The sequence below is a fragment of the Entelurus aequoreus genome, linkage group LG09, assembly GCF_033978785.1.
Source record: "Entelurus aequoreus isolate RoL-2023_Sb linkage group LG09, RoL_Eaeq_v1.1, whole genome shotgun sequence".
Classification (NCBI taxonomy): Eukaryota; Metazoa; Chordata; class Actinopteri; order Syngnathiformes; family Syngnathidae; genus Entelurus; species Entelurus aequoreus.
In genome coordinates this window covers 31,833,099-31,851,097 of record NC_084739.1, presented here as the reverse complement: position 1 = coordinate 31,851,097, position 17,999 = coordinate 31,833,099, and the positions used below count along the sequence as shown (strand labels likewise).

The 17,999-nt window shown below is 39.8% G+C and overlaps 1 protein-coding gene across 1 annotated transcript; it reads left to right on the top strand.

Annotated features, from left to right (window-relative positions):
- The first annotated feature begins 13,207 nt into the window (after positions 1-13,207).
- Positions 13,208-15,763, top strand: LOC133656831 (transmembrane protein 121). Its single transcript, XM_062057682.1, has one exon. It carries the CDS (start codon positions 14,391-14,393, stop codon positions 15,339-15,341), a length of 951 nt encoding a protein of 316 aa, XP_061913666.1. The 5' UTR covers positions 13,208-14,390; the 3' UTR covers positions 15,342-15,763.
- Positions 15,764-17,999: the final 2,236 nt, after the last annotated feature.

Here is a 17,999-nt window from a genome sequence, read left to right as displayed (position 1 = left end):
GCTGTTACCTCGAGTGACTTTGGGTAAACGAGTACGCAGAAAGCAGTTATGAGTTTGGCTCAAGGACACGGGCTTGTTAGCGGGTGGGCTGCCTCTCAGAGTGGGAACATTCATTACTCAGTAAGTAGTAAATTTTAGTTTTTTTCACAGGTATTAAACCACATTCCTTGTCTAGCATTAGCTTATTTCCACATGAGAAGTGCATAATGGCCAGAAACCCAGCTCATTGGTTAGCGCACGTCGTGGCTCGACAGCAAAACTGCTCCATGAGAAAGCAGCGAATGGTTTCATTCGTCTGAGTTTCTTAGGCATAAAGCCTTCATGAAGCTTTCATGACAAAGACATGACGATAGAAGACTGACACCCATGACGGCAGCTGTCAGCTGTCACCACATCCGTTGGTGTCGGCAAAACTCTGAATCTTCAGTAGCGCCACTTTGATTTGCGTTGATGCTAAGACGCCATCAGGCAGGCGGGTGAAGAGTCTCCTCATGCTGCATATAGAAGCAATATTGGGACCTCTTAGAATGTGCAATTCATGAAGCTAGCAGTAAATGACTTCCCACTGTCACAATAAAAGCACTTTGGTTTTCTCTACGGACGGATTATTGCAAATTGGCCCAGCTGGCGACACAAGTTGTGTTAGTTAGCATAGTGCATAGCAGAGCGAACCGGCTTGGTTACTTCAATGCCTTTTAGAACACTTGTATCAACCGTAAACATTCTAATATGTCAAAAGGTGACACTTTAGACCCATCTGTTCATTATGACTATATCAGTGATTTGTGTGCATGTGTGTACATGTGTGTGTGGCTGGGGGCAGGGGACCCTTAATCCAAAACACAAAAACTCATTGCAAGGCCTCGGTAAAATTCAAAGTCAGAAAATGACTGATGTGGAACAAACATAATTTGTCACTGCACACACTGCTGTTTTGTTTGCATTACCGTGTCAGCAGCATATAATATCTGGGCTTATGGTTGCTGTTCCTTCAGAGGCTCATATAATTTCCAGGAGGACAGGAGAGTTTCCTACTAGAGTGCAGGAAATAACTGGACACAGCCTTTTATGTAGACTTTTCTCCTAAAAAGGTCTAGTTAAAGGGGAATTGCACTTTTTCATTTTATTTTTGCTTATTATTCACAATCATTATGAGAGACAAGAACACACAAGTCTTTTTTTTTTTTTTTTAGGTATTTAAAGATGATTAAAAAAACGCTTAAGCTAATGGGAGTCACCGTTGTAGTCCTCTAAAACAACTTCAAACCCCTCCATCAACGTTTTATATACACACTGCAAAGCTATATACAATGTAGTAACATACACATTCACAACAATATGTCATATGTACAATATTTACCGGAATTTGATCGTTTTAATCATTGTCGGAACGGATTTCTTCTACGCATTTATTTTTGCTTACATAGCAGCGCACGTCTGACTTCCGGCTTACTACTTCCAGGAACAAACGCGAGTGTGTGTACTAATCATGGCAGAATTGGTAATAGACAACAAAGACGACTAGTTTTGGACAAATGAGGATTCACAACCTTATCTTTTTGAAGCAGAATAATATACTGAGGATGAACTACTGCTTATAGAAGCGAGCAAGAGGGAAGAGTGAGACGTTGGCACAGACGGAATCCGAGAGAGTGAGATTAAAGTGACGACTCTATAAATGTGGAAATTGGAGTCTAGCTATTTCGACATAAATGGAGTGCTTACCCAAAATCAATAGGAAAAAAACATCCAGCTGGACCAGATGAACAACTGTCCATCGAGTAAGTCACTTTAATATCTATCATGATACACGCAGCACGTCATGCGTGTTAATACAACTACAGTACGTAAGCTGTTGAGCTAGCGGTGTACAAACAAAACATGAAATGTGGGTTAATACTTAACAGATGCTGTAATTTGATTGTTTATGTTTTTCTCATCAGTACAGATTGGTGTCCTATTGCAGTGTTGCGAATTACAAACTTAAACGCGTTTCGTGTTGTCGTAGAAGCTAGCTTATCACTTTCCGTAGTTAGCTTTTGCATAAGCCACAACCGAGGATGTCGTTGTGGCTTGTGCAGCCCTTTGAGACACTTTTGATTTAGGGCTATATAAATAAACATCGATTGTTCTTTCACTGTTAATACCGAAGCATGCCGATGTGTTACCATACTAGAAAAATAATTCCTCAGTGTTCGCTCTTACAATAATAATGTTGCTACACCTTGGTTATTATACAGGTTATGGAATGTAAATTAAGTATTGTTGACGGTTTTTGAATGCATTTTAAAGTGATTTAGAGGTAGAATTGATTGCTCGCATTAGCTGCAATGCTAGCCACCAAGAACGTGTCGATTTTTACATGTTAGAATGCAAAAAAATAATATTTTGCCTCATAAGGATTGTGAACAATAGCCCCCAGAAAAATACAAGTGCAGTTCCCCTTTACAAGAAATACAAAATACGGCCTGACTGTGGTAAAAAAAAATTCCGCGAAGTAGGGTTATTCCTTGTAAATTTTGTATTTTCATAGTTAGATCATACAATCACCGTTTACTACCTTCTAGATACGTTTTTAACATTACCAGAGTCCTCTTAAAATACAAACCCGTTTCCATATGAGTTGGTAAATTGTGTTAGATGTAAATATAAACAGAATACAATGAATTGCAAATCCTTTTCAACCCATATTCAATTGAATGCACTAGAAAGACATAACTCATAAACTTTTTTTTTTTTTGCAAATAATAATTAACTTAGAATTTCATGGCTGCAACATGTGCCAAAGTAGTTGGGAAAGGGCATGTCCACCACTGTGTTACATCACCTTTTCTTTTAACAACACTCAATAAACGATTGGGAACCGAGGAAAGTGTAATTCTTTCCCATTCTTGTTTTATGTAGAGCTTCAGTCGTTCAAGTTAAAGTTCAAGTTAAAGTACCAATGATTGTCACACACACACTAGGTGTGGTGAAATTTGTCCTCTGCATTTGACCCATCCCCTTGTTCACCCCCTGGGAGGTGAGGGGAGCAGTGGGCAGCAGCGGTGCCGCACCCGGGAATCATTTATGGTGATTTAACCCCCAATTCCAACCCTTGATGCTTAGTGCCAAGCAGGGAGGTAATGGGTCCCATTTTTTTTATAGTCTTTGGTATGACTCGGCCGGGGTTTGAACTTACAACGCACCAATCTCAGGGCGGACACTCTACCCACTAGGCCACTGTCCGCCACAGTCCGGGGTATCCGCTGTCGTATTTTACACTTCATAACGCGCCACACATTTTCGATGGGAGACAGGTCTGGAATGCAGGCGGGCCAAGAAAGTACCCGCACTCTTTTTTTTACAAAGTCACGCTGTTGTAACACGTGCTGAATGTGGCTTGGCATTGTCTTGCTGAAATAAGCAGGGGTGTCCATGAAAAAGACGGCGCTTAGATGGCAGCATATGTTGTTCCAAAACCGGTATGTACCTTTCAGCATTAATGGTGCCTTCACAAATGTGTAAGTTACCCATGCCTTGGGCACTAATGCACCCCCATACCATCACACATGCTGGCTTTTGAACTTTGCGTCGATAACAGTCTGGATGGTTCGCTTCCCCTTTGGTCCGGATGACACAATGTCGAATATTTCCAAAATCAATTTGAAATGTGGACTCGTCAGACCACAGAACACTTTTCCACTTTGCATCAGTCCATCTTAGATGATCTCGGGCCCAGAGAAGCCGGCGGCGTTTCTGGATGTTGTTGATAAATGGCTTTCGCTTTGCCTAGTAGAGCTTTAACTTGCACTTACAGATGTAGCGACCAACTGTATTTAGTGACAGTGGTTTTCTGAAGTGTTCCTGAGCCCATGTGGTGATATCCTTTAGAGATTGATGTCGGTTTTTGATACAGTGCCGTCTGAGGGATCGAAGTTCACGGTCATTCAATGTTGGTTTCCGGCCATGCCGCTTACATGGAGTGATTTCTCCAGATTCTCTGAACCTTTTGATGATATTATGGAACGTAGATGTTGAAATCCCTAAATTTCTTGCAATTGCACTTTGAGAAATGTTGTTCTTCAACTGTTTGACTATTTGCTCACGCAGTTGTGGACAAAGGTGTGTACCTCGCCCCATCCTTTCTTGTGAAAGACTGAGCATTTTTTGGGAAGCTGTTTTTATACCCAATCATGGCACCCACCTGTTCCCAATTAGCCTACACACCTGTGGGATGTTCCAAATAAGTGTTTGACGAGCATTCCTCAACTTTATCAGTATTTATTGCCACCTTTCCCAACTTCTTTGTCACGTGTTGCTGGCATCAAATTCTAAAGTTAATGATTATTTGCACAAAAAAAAAAGTTGATCAGTTTGAACATCAAATATGTTGTATTTGTAGCATCCATCCATCCATCCATTTTCTACCGCTTATTCCCTTCGGGGTCGCGGGGGGCGCTGGAGCCTATCTCAGCTACAATCGGGCGGAAGGCGGGGTACACCCTGGACAAGTCGCCACCTCATCGCGGGGCCAACACAGATAGACAGACAACATTCACACTCACATTCACACACTAGGGCCAATTTAGTGTTGCCAATCAGCCTATCCCCAGGTGCATGTCTTTGGAGGTGGGAGGAAGCCGGAGTACCCGGAGGGAACCCACGCAGTCACGGGGAGAACATGCAAACTCCACACAGAAAGATCCCGAGGCCGGGATTGAACTCACGACTACTCAGGACCTTCGTATTGTGAGGCAGACGCACTAACCCCTCTGCCACCATGCTGCCCTATTTGTAGCATATTCAACTTTGCCTTGCCAGCCGCGGCGGCGGTCTACTTGTCGCCACCATCTGACTCTTCCCCGCTGATCTCAAGGACATAGGGCCAGGCGACCCACCGCCTAGTCCTCCCTCTGCCCTCCTGTAACTTTGGACTTTTGTTTTTTGTTTTCCTAGGACGTCTGGAATCCGTCCCTTAAGAGGGGGGTACTGTCGTGATCCGTTGCCCGGGTGATGTTTTGTGTAGTTGGATTTTTCCTTAGCTGTTTAGTTCTGTTTCAGCACCCTTGTTTTCTTAGTTGCCATGGGTGCACATTTTCGTCACCTACCTCTGATAAGTGGTTGGGACGCTCACCTGCTCCTGGTCGCTAATCAAAGAGCTATTTATTCCTGTCTCGTGCGACACTCTGCCTAGCAGTCTTATTCGCAACAGTTATGTGGGCACTACTTGCTTCTTGCTCCTTTTGTTGGCTAGTCAGTTGTTAAGCCTTTGCCGTAGCATCCCGTGCCATCGGCACGTTTCCTGTTTTGGAAGGCTGCTGCCACCTTCACTCATTGAGAAATATTTCTCTGCTTGCATCAATCCTAGTTGATGTCCCACCCCCGAGAGCCAAATACCCCACTGTGATTGGTTGGTTGGTCCAGCTCTGCACACAACACTGTAAAGTGCCATTCATATAAAACTCCCGGGGCCACACTTACATTAGACTTTCATATTAAAGCGGGGGCCACAAAATATCGTCACAGGGGCCGCCATTGGCCCGCGGGCCTCAAATTTGAGACCCCTCTTCTTGCTGTGATGTGACTCTAATCACAAATCAAGTTCGACCAATTATGTTTACTCAGATTGTCCATCAGTTCCTCCTCTAATTTCATAAATTTGATTAATTAAAAATAAACCTTAACTGTGAAACTTATTTTTCTGTTTCTTTGTTTAACAAACAATACCAACCTTTTTAAAATAGGGTAAATGTTAGGTCACAAAAGGTCGCACCTAAAATTTTAAGCCCAATAAATGTGTGCATTTTCACCTAGTTAAACAATAATAACTTTCTTAATATTTATCACAGAAAAATTATACCTATATTTCTAAAATCATCTTAACAAGACCTGTCTGATAATACTGGTTTCATATAAATGAATTTTACACACATACTGAATATATTGCTTTGGATGAGTATTTTGTTCGAGGCAAGTATTTGAAATATTAGCGTTCGTGCGCATATGCGCGCATGTTAAGTAGCTTTGGGTAGCAGACATCAATGTGTAGCCGTTATCGATAGAACACTAGCTGTGCATCCCCAAAGATTGTATACTGAGAGAGGATGATCAAACATATGGTGATGTATGGCGCATACAATGTATTTTACACAAAGTACATTCGCAGTCAGTCATATCTTCTTTTTGTCACTTAAAAAAAATACAGAGGACGTGACCTTGGTGTCGTTACGGCCATGCACCGTAGGTACCGCAGGTGCAGCTGCGGCGGAGTGTAAGGTAACAGTGAAAACGTGGACGGATTTGTATGGAATGCGGGCATTACTGGTAGAACTGATTGGATTGGATAATAAGCAGTGACAAGAGGTCTCCACCTGACACTGTGAAGTGAAGGAAAACCAAATGATTTATGATCATAGTAAAAAATGACGGTTTATATTATATATTTACATTCATATTCCTGCATATTTATATTGAATTTGTCTGCACTTTTCTTGTAAAAAAAAATTCACACCAAATTATTTAGAATGACTTAAGAATATTTTAGGGGTGCTTCAGCCTATGGACGTCAATCATAATATATCTTTTTATTCAAATTGTACTACTTTTGTTGCCTTGGTTCAGACGTCAGTGTGGGCAAATACATCAGCCGAGAAAGCCACACACAGTCATCTATAATCTTTTGGCTTTTGGAGTGCTTGGGTGACATTACTACATTCAAAATTAGGGCAAAATAACAATAGCAAAGGTTTAATGGATTGCTATGGGGCAATACTAACCAATAGGTTACTGCCAAATAAGGCGGAATTAATAAACAAAAGTTTTTACCTTTCAATTTTTGAAGGGACGCTCTGGAAGTAGCACGCTGAGGGACGGGACAAAAAAGTTTGCATTAAATATAATTGGGAAGCCAAAAGCTGGAGCTGGTGTTATGAAAGATGGTTACGTTACGTGATTGGACACAGAAATATGGACCCGGTGCGCGGAGGAATGGGACAAAAAAGTTCACGTTACTGGGCGGCCAAAAGATGGAGCTGACGTTACCAGTGGGATGTCACAAATGGGTCATATTCCAAACGGCTCCTTTGGAGGAAGTCTGAAGGAAGTCAAGATTGTTTTAAAAATATCTCCGCAATGCACTAGAGCACTCCCTAGCCCCGGTGTAGTGCCGTTCCTGCACACACGGCTGTGAGAGAGGAGTGCTCGCGCTGCAAAGGCACACGATGGACAGAGAAACCTCCGTCCAAAGTGTGTGTGTCAACATATTTGGACAGAACTAAACAATATTAGACATATTCCCTATTCAGCTATTTCCTTTTAAAATTGTATAGCTTAGCTGCTGGATGACGTACGGGGCTGATTAAAACTGATCACGTTTTGGTGTCATTTAATATTTTTTTAATGATGTTTGTTTTTTCACATATGATATATAATAGTACCACATATTCTTTATGATAAAATCTCTTTTTGCGTCTTCAGCACAGAGGTGCTGCTTCCCTTCCATGCACCTTCAGCAGTAAAAAAAAACCAACTGGTGTCAATGATGCACTGCACGACTGCTTTTAAAATTCCCATAAATAGTGGTTGATGTCACTGCTTGTTTGACAACATAGGAAAACGCCACAGGTGGGAGCATGATAACATAAATGTGCAGTAAATGAGAGTGTCTCTGTGGTGATGCCTCGTTTAGTACACGCTAAATCCTCATTTAATAAAGGCAGCCACTTTTCAATTGCACACACAGTCTTAGTAAATCACACGCAGTACTTGCAATTTTATAGATTGCACACGCTATTTAGCGCAAGGTATTTGGATCTTTGTAAATCAGGCCCGTTGTCACATCCTGGATATTTCCTCTAAGTTACAACTGTGCTTTGATGTTATTTAAAACCACGGGTGTGTGTTCTGTTTTTTAGCGGGGTTGTTAGCACTGTGTGTTAATTCCAGATTGCTCACGAATGCCATGTAGAGCTGTGTTACTGATGTGGAAGAATATTTGCATCCTCGAATCAACAGCGTTCATCTCCACTTAGCATTGCCCGGACAGCTGCTGAGAGCTGATAGCAGTCTTGTTTGGCGCGGCTGTACTTGTACGTTTTATGTCTCGTCTTTTGACATTGCTCCTGTCAAAGGCTCACTAATGTGGAGATGTGTTATTAGAAGTTGAAGATGGAGTTCAGTAAAAATGTGTTCTGCGAAAAGATGGTCAATTTGATTGTCGCGGTGAACGTAGCACCTAGAATGGCCGCTTTTTGTTGTTAGCAGTGTTCACTTTTAAACCGGTAACGGAAGTCCAGCTCGCTGAATATTTTTATCATTCGCCACAACATAATAATAAAATATAAGACATAAATTAATTTTGATGAAAAAGTATGTAGAATAGGCTTTAGTTATTATCCATCCATCCATTTATTATTTTTTTTAATCTGCAATGTTTTGGAGCGCGATGTGGCGAGGGACGACTAAATGCTTTTGATGCCCAGGGACAGGTTAGAAACGTCTTATGATTGTTATGTCATGCTGCCACGGAAGGGTCCAGTGATGTTAGTTAGTTAGTTTGAGTTTATTTCGAACATGCAAGCATACAACATGATACATCACAATTTCCAGTTTCTCTTTTCAACATGTTCGAAAAGGAGTAGGAAGAAGCAGAGCTTATTTAATCCTACCCCTTTTCTTTACATAACAGTTGCTGAAACTTTTTTTTTATTCACTTCCTGTTCTCAATTTATTCACAATAAACTCCATATGTAATCACAATAAAAATAAATAAATAAATAATAGTAAGAATTTAATAATAATAATTGGTGAAGAAAGTCATATTTCATATGATGAGATAAGTAAGATTACTTTAAGAATGAATGAATGGATGGATGAAATAAATTGAAAATGTTTGTCATGGTTCTTCTTCTTTGTACTTTGTAAACACTTTAAGTTTGAAGAGTTTCTTGAAGTGGATCATATTAGTACATTGTTTGATTGCTTTGCTTAATCCATTTCATAATTTAATTCCACATACTGATATACTGAAGGTCTTAAGTGTTGTACGTGCGTACAAATGTTTTAAATTACATTTTTCTCTAAGATTATATTTCTCCTCTTTTGTTGAGAAGAATTGTTGTATATTCTTGGGTAGCAGGTTATAGTTTGCTTTGTGCATAATTTTAGCTGTTTGCAAATTCACTATGTCGTGGAATTTCAGTATCTTTGATTCAATAAATAAAGGGTTTGTATGTTCTCTATATCCAACATTATGTATTATTCTAACTGATCTTTTTTGTAACACCGTTAATGAATGAAGTGTACTTATGTAATTATTTCCCCATATTTCTACACAGTAGCTCAGATATGGTAACACTAGTGAGCAGTATAGACTATGAAGTGATTTTTTGTCTAGAACATGTTTTGCTTTATTCATTATTGACGTGTTTCTTGCTACTTTATGTTGTATATTTTTTACGTGAGATTTCCAGTTCAATTTATCATCAATCATTATACCTAGAAATTTGGTTTCATTTACTCTTTCAATTTCTATTCCGTCTATTTGTATTTGTGTTTGACTTTCTCTTCTACTATTACCAAATAGCATTATTTTAGTTTTACTAAGATTCAACGATAGTCTGTTTTTGTCAAACCATCTTTTTAATTTGTTAATTTCTTCTGTTATTATTTGTATTATCTCCTGTGTGTTCTCTCCTGAACAAAACGCTGTTGTATCATCCGCAAATAATACTAACTTTAAATCTTTTGTAACTTTACAAATGTCATTTAAATAGAGATTGAATAATTTAGGTATTGATCCCTGAGGTACACCACAGGATATATTTAGCGTTGTAGATGTGTGTTCGCCTAGCTTCACGTATTGTTTCCTGTTCGTTAGATAACTTCTTATCCAGTTTAAGACTAACCCTCTGATGCCATATCGTTCTAGTTTTTTGATTAAAATATTGTGATTAATTGTGTCAAATGCTTTAGTTAGATCCATAAAAACTGCTGCTGCACATTTTTTACTGTCTATTGCATTGGTAATTTCTTCTGTAATTTCAATTAAAGCCATTGAAGTTGAGACATTAGCTCTGTATCCATATTGGTTCTCTTCGAGTATTCTATTTTTATTTATGAAACTCTCTAATCTGTTATTAAACAGTTTTTCAATGATTTTAGAAAATTGTGGAAGTAAAGAAACAGGTCTATAATTTGTAAATTGATGTTTATCTCCAGTCTTATAAATTGGTGCAACTTTAGCTATTTTCATTTTGTTTGGGAATGTACCTGTTTGAAATGATAGGTTACTAATATACATTAATGGTCCTGAGATCTCTTCTATAACCTTTTTTATCGTATCCATATCAATTCCATTACAATCAGTTGAAGTCTTAGATTTACATTTTTTCACGATTATAACTATTTCCTCCTGTGTCACATTACTGAGGAACATGGAGTTGGGATTTCGCTCTATGGTATCATTATAGTCCTCAATTGGAACTGGGTCTGGAATCCTTTCTTCCAATTTTGGTCCAATATTTACAAAATAATTATTGAAGCTTTCAACTACTTCCTTTATGTTGTCATTGTTTTTATTTCCGTCTAAAAAGTATTGAGGGTAGTCCCTCTTTGTGCCATTTTTAATAATGCTATTGAGGATGCCCCATGTTGCTCTCATATTATTTTTGTTCCTGTCCAATAATTCACTGTAATATTCTTTTCTACATGATCGTAGTATTTCTGTTAACTTGTTTTTATACTTTTTGTACTTAATTTCTGCCTCTATAGTTCTTTGTGCTATAAATTCTCTATATAGTGTATTCTTCTTACAAGCATTTTTTAATCCTTTTGTCATCCATGGTTGGTTATTCTTTCTCTGTTTATTACTAAGTTGTATCCATGGACAATGTTTGTCATAAAGTATTATGAACTTGTTTAAGAAATGTTCATATGCTTCATCAACCTCTTTTTCATTGTACACATTGTCCCAATCTTGCTTTTGTAGCTCAATTTTGAAAGCAGTCATCCTCTTCTCTGTGCACAGTCTTCGAAATGTCCTTTTGTCTTCCATTTTCTTCTTGCAGTGTCCATCATATATTGTAAAAACTGGCAGATGATCACTAACGTCGGTAATAAGTAGACCACTTGTAGTGTTATTGTCAAACTCATTGGTAAAAATATTATCAATAAGCGTGGCACAGTGTGCTGTGATTCTACTTGGCTTTGTGATTTTTGGATATAAACTGATGCTGTACATTGTATCAATGTAGTCATCAATAGACTTTTGCTTGTTAGGGTTCAATGTCACAGAGGAAATGTGATAAAAGTCATAGAACCCGTAATAGAACATATTGCGCTTCAGTAAAGTGTTACAAAGCAGCACAAAAGCAACAATACGTCAACATCAATAATACAACATTCATGGAAGTCAACTTGGTGTTAATGTTAAGAGACTCACCTGCAAGACTAGTGTAGTTCTATTATACAGCAGTTAGCCAATTTCTATACTTGTATGACAGTTAAGCATGTCAAAGTTAATTCAACATAGTTTGTACGCTTAAAAAAAGGTTTACTGCAGTAACAGTTTGATAATTTCAGATGAGCACAGGTGTTTACATAGTTGAACAAACAAGGTTATGTTTACATTGCAGACTTAACTCTGATCTTTTTTTGCCCTTATTGTGAAATGTATCAGATTTTTTTCATGGTAATGTAAACAGTACAATTTCAGTCCGAACGTTCAGTTCGACTTCATCCAACTTGTACGTCATCGAAAGGTGACAAACAACTTTTCACCAAAACAGACAGGTGCAGATGTGAATGGTGGACGAAGGAGCAGAAAACAGTCAGTGGCGAAAAAGAAGATGTTTTAGAAATGATAAAAATATCGAAGGACTTGTAAATGTACCAAGCCTCTGCCTCCTCATCCACACGTTTCTCAGTACAGATGTAGCAACAAGTGAAGAACAAACTAAAACTAACATGGCTAGAAATCTTACCCTCTTACTTAATCTCCTACGTGAAATATAAAATGTGCAAACTTCTTGAAATGCCTATAAATGTGCCAGAACCAATACGCCATTTTACTTACGTAAACACAGGGCTTCGCGTGTCATGGTTTGTGTGCATGCGCGTCAGTTCACGGATGTAACCGGTTTATATTTTTTCTCGTAATGTGAGTAACCCCCCAAAAAGATTGGATTTAATCCAAAAAATTAATTGAGCATTATACACTGCAGTGTGAACCTAACCCCAGAGGTCAACCAGAGTCCCAAAATGGTGTGGACGTCAGCGTTTAATGTTCCATATGACGTTCCATTGCTTGGCCAGCAAGCAATCTTTTGAATATAAAGTTTACCCAAGCCTTCCTTTGTGGACCTTACTCTCTCATTAAGCCCTTCCCTAACCCACAAAAATAAAAGTAAAGATTTTCCAAATGTGTTGGTAAAATGAGGAATTAATTATTTGGTGAAGCAAAGTGATGTGAACTAAACCCTGAATGATTCATTCATTGATTGAATGGTATCTTGTATCTTTAGTTGTGGTATCAAAACATACTGTCATAGCTTTAATGACTTGTGTATTTTAATCTTTCCTAATTCGCTCCCACCACAATTGTATCTTTTCAAATTTCCACCTCTTCTTAATTTCGTTTTTTTTTTGTCTCCACAGCCACAGTCCTCTGATACACAGCTCTGTCAGTAGATCAATAGGAAAGCTCTATGTCAAGAGAACCCATCTTCGCTGCCCTCTTGGACCAGTTCCCTACGTGTCTCCTTTGACTGCAGACAGTCTACAGGGAAGATGGATTTCTTTATTGCATATTTGGGAAGATCTCTTCTCACCCAATAATCCTCCTCTGGATCACTTCTCATTCTCTGCACCGCTACAATCAGGGAGGATACACCGTGCCTAATCAACTTTTCATCGAAGAAGGTTACTAAGGCTTTTGTGAGACTCAAACGAGAAACAGCCTGGGAAAATAGGGTATCAGCACTAGACACAATGAGGGGAGAAAAAGAAAGATGCGGGAGGGATGATTGGAAAAAAAAACAGTGAGAGAGAAAAGTTGTGCATTCAGCTAAGCTGCAAAGGATGGCTCGTCCTCCCTCCCCTTGCCTCTCTCCACCCCTTGGAAAAGTGTTTTCTCTCACTCTCTCTCTCCCTCTCTCTGCAGCTGTGGTGTGCCAAGCATCACCTCTACAGAGCAAGATCCTTTACTTCAGCAGAGGGAGAGGGGAAAGAAGGGTGGCTGCAAGAAAAGGACAGAAAGCCATCAATGATGTCTGTACATACTAGGGAGCATCTTTGACTTTGCGGAGAGAGCTAGAAAGCGCACAGGGAAAAGGGCAGAGATCTTGCAGTGTCAAAGCGACCGCTGTGGCTGAGAGAGCGCACGGAAGGGGAATCAAACACAGACTCTGTTTATCGCGGTGTCCCTGGCATCAAGAAAAAAATGGAGCCGGAGACTGGAAGGAGGATTTAGGTGATCCTTTGACAAAGACAGTATGCTGGAAAGATCAGCATAGCTGATTGAAGAAGGACGCTGACACATTTAAAAGACCGAGAAGGAAAGACTAAAGTGACATGTTGTACTTTTGGCTGTATGGACGGGGGTAACGGAGAAGAAAACTCCGGGAGAGAAAATGTCCTTATAAAGAACAGACTTACCGCAAAGCTCTTTACACTCACAATAACTTTCTGAGGTTTGGCACGCTCAAAAAGCATAGAGTATAAATAATCTCCATCCTCAGTTGCTTGAAATTGAGACCATTAAGATGCCTCCCGCTGATGCAGTCTGAGCCGTAAGTGGATTACGACGGCAGTGTTTTGGGATTGCAATTTTTCTTGAAAAAGAAAAGAAAAAATATAATCCTAAAGTGTCGGATTTACATCTGTCACAGAAGAAGAGGATTCTCGTGCCGCTTCCGTCTTTCTTCTCATGTGGATTACAGATGGGCTTTGGGATCACTCAGCAGAGTCTCCTGGAAGACTGTGCACCAGTCATTAGGATAAAGTACAAAAGGGGACTCAAGTGAGTACTCGGATGAATCTTTATCTCTAACGATTAGGCAAACCCTGATGTTGAAAGTGATTCTGAAATTGAAGGTTTTGTTTTTTAATCGTAAGAAAATGTAAGTAATTTGTTCAGGTGTTGCATTTTTAATGAAGGATTCACATGGGAGAGACATATGTGCAGCCATTCATTTGTTGACACACCAAAGGAACATCAATGACTAAATGAGTGGTCGTGTTTACCTGGCACACGACTTGGACACAAGCAGAGATTGATTAAGTGTAAACTATTCTTCCTGGATTATAGCAGAAGTGGAAGTCACAGAAGGAATCAAATTTACGTTCTCACGGGACAAACTGAGTTAACTCCTCTTCAGCACACAGCTCCTCCTTCTATCACTTGAGCAAGGATGGTACCCCCACCTCCCACCAACAAACCTCACGTTTGCCTGTCCACCATACTTATCATGAGCAGCATGGCACTGATTGATGCTTACCTGGTGGAGCAGAATCATGGCCCACGCAAGATTGGCATCTGCATCATGGTGATGGTGGGAGACATCTGCTTTCTGATTGTCCTGCGATACGTGGCGGTATGGGTGGGGGCTGAGGTGCGCACGTCCAAGCGAGGCTACGCCATGATCCTTTGGTTCATCTACATCTTTGTGCTGGAGATCAAGGTCTACTTTGTGTATCAGAACTACAAGGCCGACAGGAAGAGCCTGGATGCTCTTGCCAGAAAGGCGCTAACGTTGCTGCTTTCCATCTGCATTCCGGTGATCTTTGTAGTGCTGGTGGCTATTGACCACATGGAGTACGTGCGCGCCTTCAAAAAGCGGGAGGAGATCCGCAATCGTCTATTCTGGGTGGTGGTGGACTTGCTTGACATCCTGGACATTCAAGCCAACCTGTGGGAGCCCCAGAAAAAGGGCCTCCCTCTGTGGGCGGAGGGCTTGATGTTTTTTTACTGCTACATCCTCCTCCTGGTGCTACCCTGTGTGTCTTTGAGCGAGATCAGCATGCAGGGTATCAACATTGTCCCCCATAAGATGCTCCTGTACCCCATTCTCAGCCTGGTGACTATAAACATCATCACACTCTTCATCCGTGGTGGGAACATGATCTTGTACAAGGACGCCAGGGTCTCTGGGATCCTCATAGGAAAGAACATACTGGCCATCATCCTAAAGACCTGCAGCTTTGTGCAGTACAGGAGACAGTTGCAGAGTGCTCCACCTACTTTCGGGGTCGAGCTGCAGAAAAACTCTCTGGGCCATCCTCGCCCTGCCCCCACTCCGACCCAAGTGGTCCTGCAGGACCAGACACCCCTTCCCGAGGTGACAACGTGTGAGCACACGTGACAAAATGCTCTCCAGCAACCTCAAAAAGCTTGCAGGCAACAATGTTTCACACTTTTCAGGCCATGTGAGCAATCATCAGAACACAATGACTGCACTGATGCGTAGAAAGCATCCGCAGTACTGTCATGATGCAAAAAACATTACTTGTTTCTCCTTTAAATTCCATTCTTTGTGTATTTTTCCAACTATACAACAGAAAAGAACAGCAAGAGTATATATTTTTGAATTGTTGCATTCTAATATGTGCTGTGGTGTGTATTTATGTAGATTGAGTCTTCTTAGTAATTGAGGGCTTCAAAACACACCTTGAACAATCAATGATTGACTATGGAAGATACATGTTTAAGTGAGTGTTTTCTATGTAACTGTTTGATAAAATACTGCCCATCTTCTGTAAGAACAGGGTTTGCATCGCATCATTTTCAAATTATCAGACCAATTCAGTGTGTTGCTGTTTTAAAATTAATTAACCTGTGCAGCAAAATAAAATAGACAATGATTTTTTTCCCACTCATTGCTGAAGTGGTGCTTTTGTAGCATAATTGCTCTTGAATTGTGGCTGTCTGATTCCACGTTGCTCATTTGCAGTGGGGTGAGTGAGAAGAGGAAGAACATATTTGCACAAAGGGATAACACACCAACTAATTATCATATCGGAGTCTTTCCCGTATGTTTCTCCAAAACAGGAAACATTAAGTCGAAAGTAAAAACAAGTCACGCAAACATCATGTACTGAATGACTCTGGCTGTGGAACCTTGAATGTCAAATGATCCTGATGTCTACAATTCACAATTCGGGAAGTACTTGCCTCCAATGTTGCACAGAAAACCAGAGTTTGAACTGCCATCATGCACAACGCCACATGCCAATTCCGCATATTTCAAAATGTTCAAGGTTCAGTTATCAAAAAACTAACAAGGGTGGCACTTAGTAGAGAGCAGACCTCTGTCAGGTGACTGTGCTCTGCATATCAACACAAAAGATTCCTAAGAAAAGTTTAAATGAGTTTAATTCACATTGTTACATGTGTTAAAGAGAAAGTGTATCGATAATGAAAAATGTCCTGCACTCTCAATTTGCTGCAGCACCTTTACTTCTACCATTAATTCACAACTAATGGTTCCATTTAGCGCAAAGTGAGGCAAAAGAAAAGAACATTTCTTTTGCCATATTTTTTTTACTACATTTTAATAGTCTTTTGATGCAAATGTTTCCGCCTAATCTCAAACAAAAATGGTTATAGTAGCCAAAAACATTTCAAAGTAAGGGTACAGTTACTAGAGTAATGAGAGTCAAGTAAATGTAAAAAATAGTCATTCAAATAATTTACTTAACAGTAAATATTTAGAGGAAAAAGTACTGAGTAACTGGTATGTAGCTTCTGATTTATTTAGCAGTTATTTTAAATGGTACTTGTACTACATTTGTAGTTGGTGTGTATGTTTTTGTGTGTGTCTGTGAGAGACATAAACACTAGTATGACATATAATACAAAAGATGCACATTTCACAGTCACTTATGATGTTATTATAACATTTTTTCTCCAGATGGAAGTGGGATTGCTGTCGGCTGAAATGTGAAGTTTTCTACTGACACAAATGACAGGGCATGATATACATTTTTTTATTTTGCAAGGTAAACACTGAAGAGTTGTGCTGCCTCACCTGATGTCATGTCCATTTTTACAGTGTGATCATGTCACTACCAGACTCTGTGTGATTGGTTAAAAGGAGTCAAATGTCACTGGTGCATACATTCGATTGGTCAAACAGAAGAAGTCTTTCTAACGAGCCAAATGTAACGATATGATTGAAACTCAATGTAACAGAGTAAAAGTACAGTTCCTTACATACTGAAGTAAAAGTAAAAGCATGTTGCATTAAAACTATCCAGACAAGTACAATTGACACAAAAAGTTACTTCAATAAATGTAACGCGTTACTACCCACTTTTGTTCTCAAAGTTCCATGAAAATCAACAGTGTTGTTTTTGAGTTTTCAGTTTAGTTAAAGGGGTCCTACTCTGCAAAACCACATTTTCTTACCTGTCGGCCCTTTTTTTGTATTTGGGATCCACCATAAGTCCAAAATAATTTAAATCAAATCATGTAGGCATGACAGAGATATTTATAGAACAATCATGCCTTCTTACAAACTTTCTCCAAACAAGTTGTTTGAAACTTGAGACTCAAGTGACGTATTTTGCCTTTGCTACATCGGCGTATATCTCCATACATGGCAGAGATTTACCGAAGAGCTTGGCGTGAGTCCGCCTTTTGTATTCCGTTGTAGTCCAAAGTCGTAGTGAATAAGTTCCTTCTTTTTCTCTTTTTCTCTATCCTCTTGTTGTGGGGCAGACTGGCTTGTACATGCACATACATGCTAAAATCCTGCGCTGAAGCGTATCATATCGGCTTGACGGAGTTGAAGGGGGAGGAGTGCTTCAGCTTGTAATTTAAAACCGCCCACAAAACAGCGCATTCTGAAGAGACAGACAAAAAGCTTCTTGAAGACGATCTGTAAAACAAAATCTGTGTAAAATTTTGACCCAAGTACCACCATTACATGTCATGTAGACCACAAGGAAGTGTTTTAAATGTAGAAAAAAAGGGAAACTGCTTTTTTGGGGGGAATTTTGCATGACGACGGATGTATTTT

What these genes read in the sequence shown, in the direction of transcription:
- LOC133656831 (XM_062057682.1), top strand. Translation starts at nt 14,391, where the DNA reads ATGGTACCCCCACCTCCCACCAACAAACCTCACGTTTGCCTGTCCACC.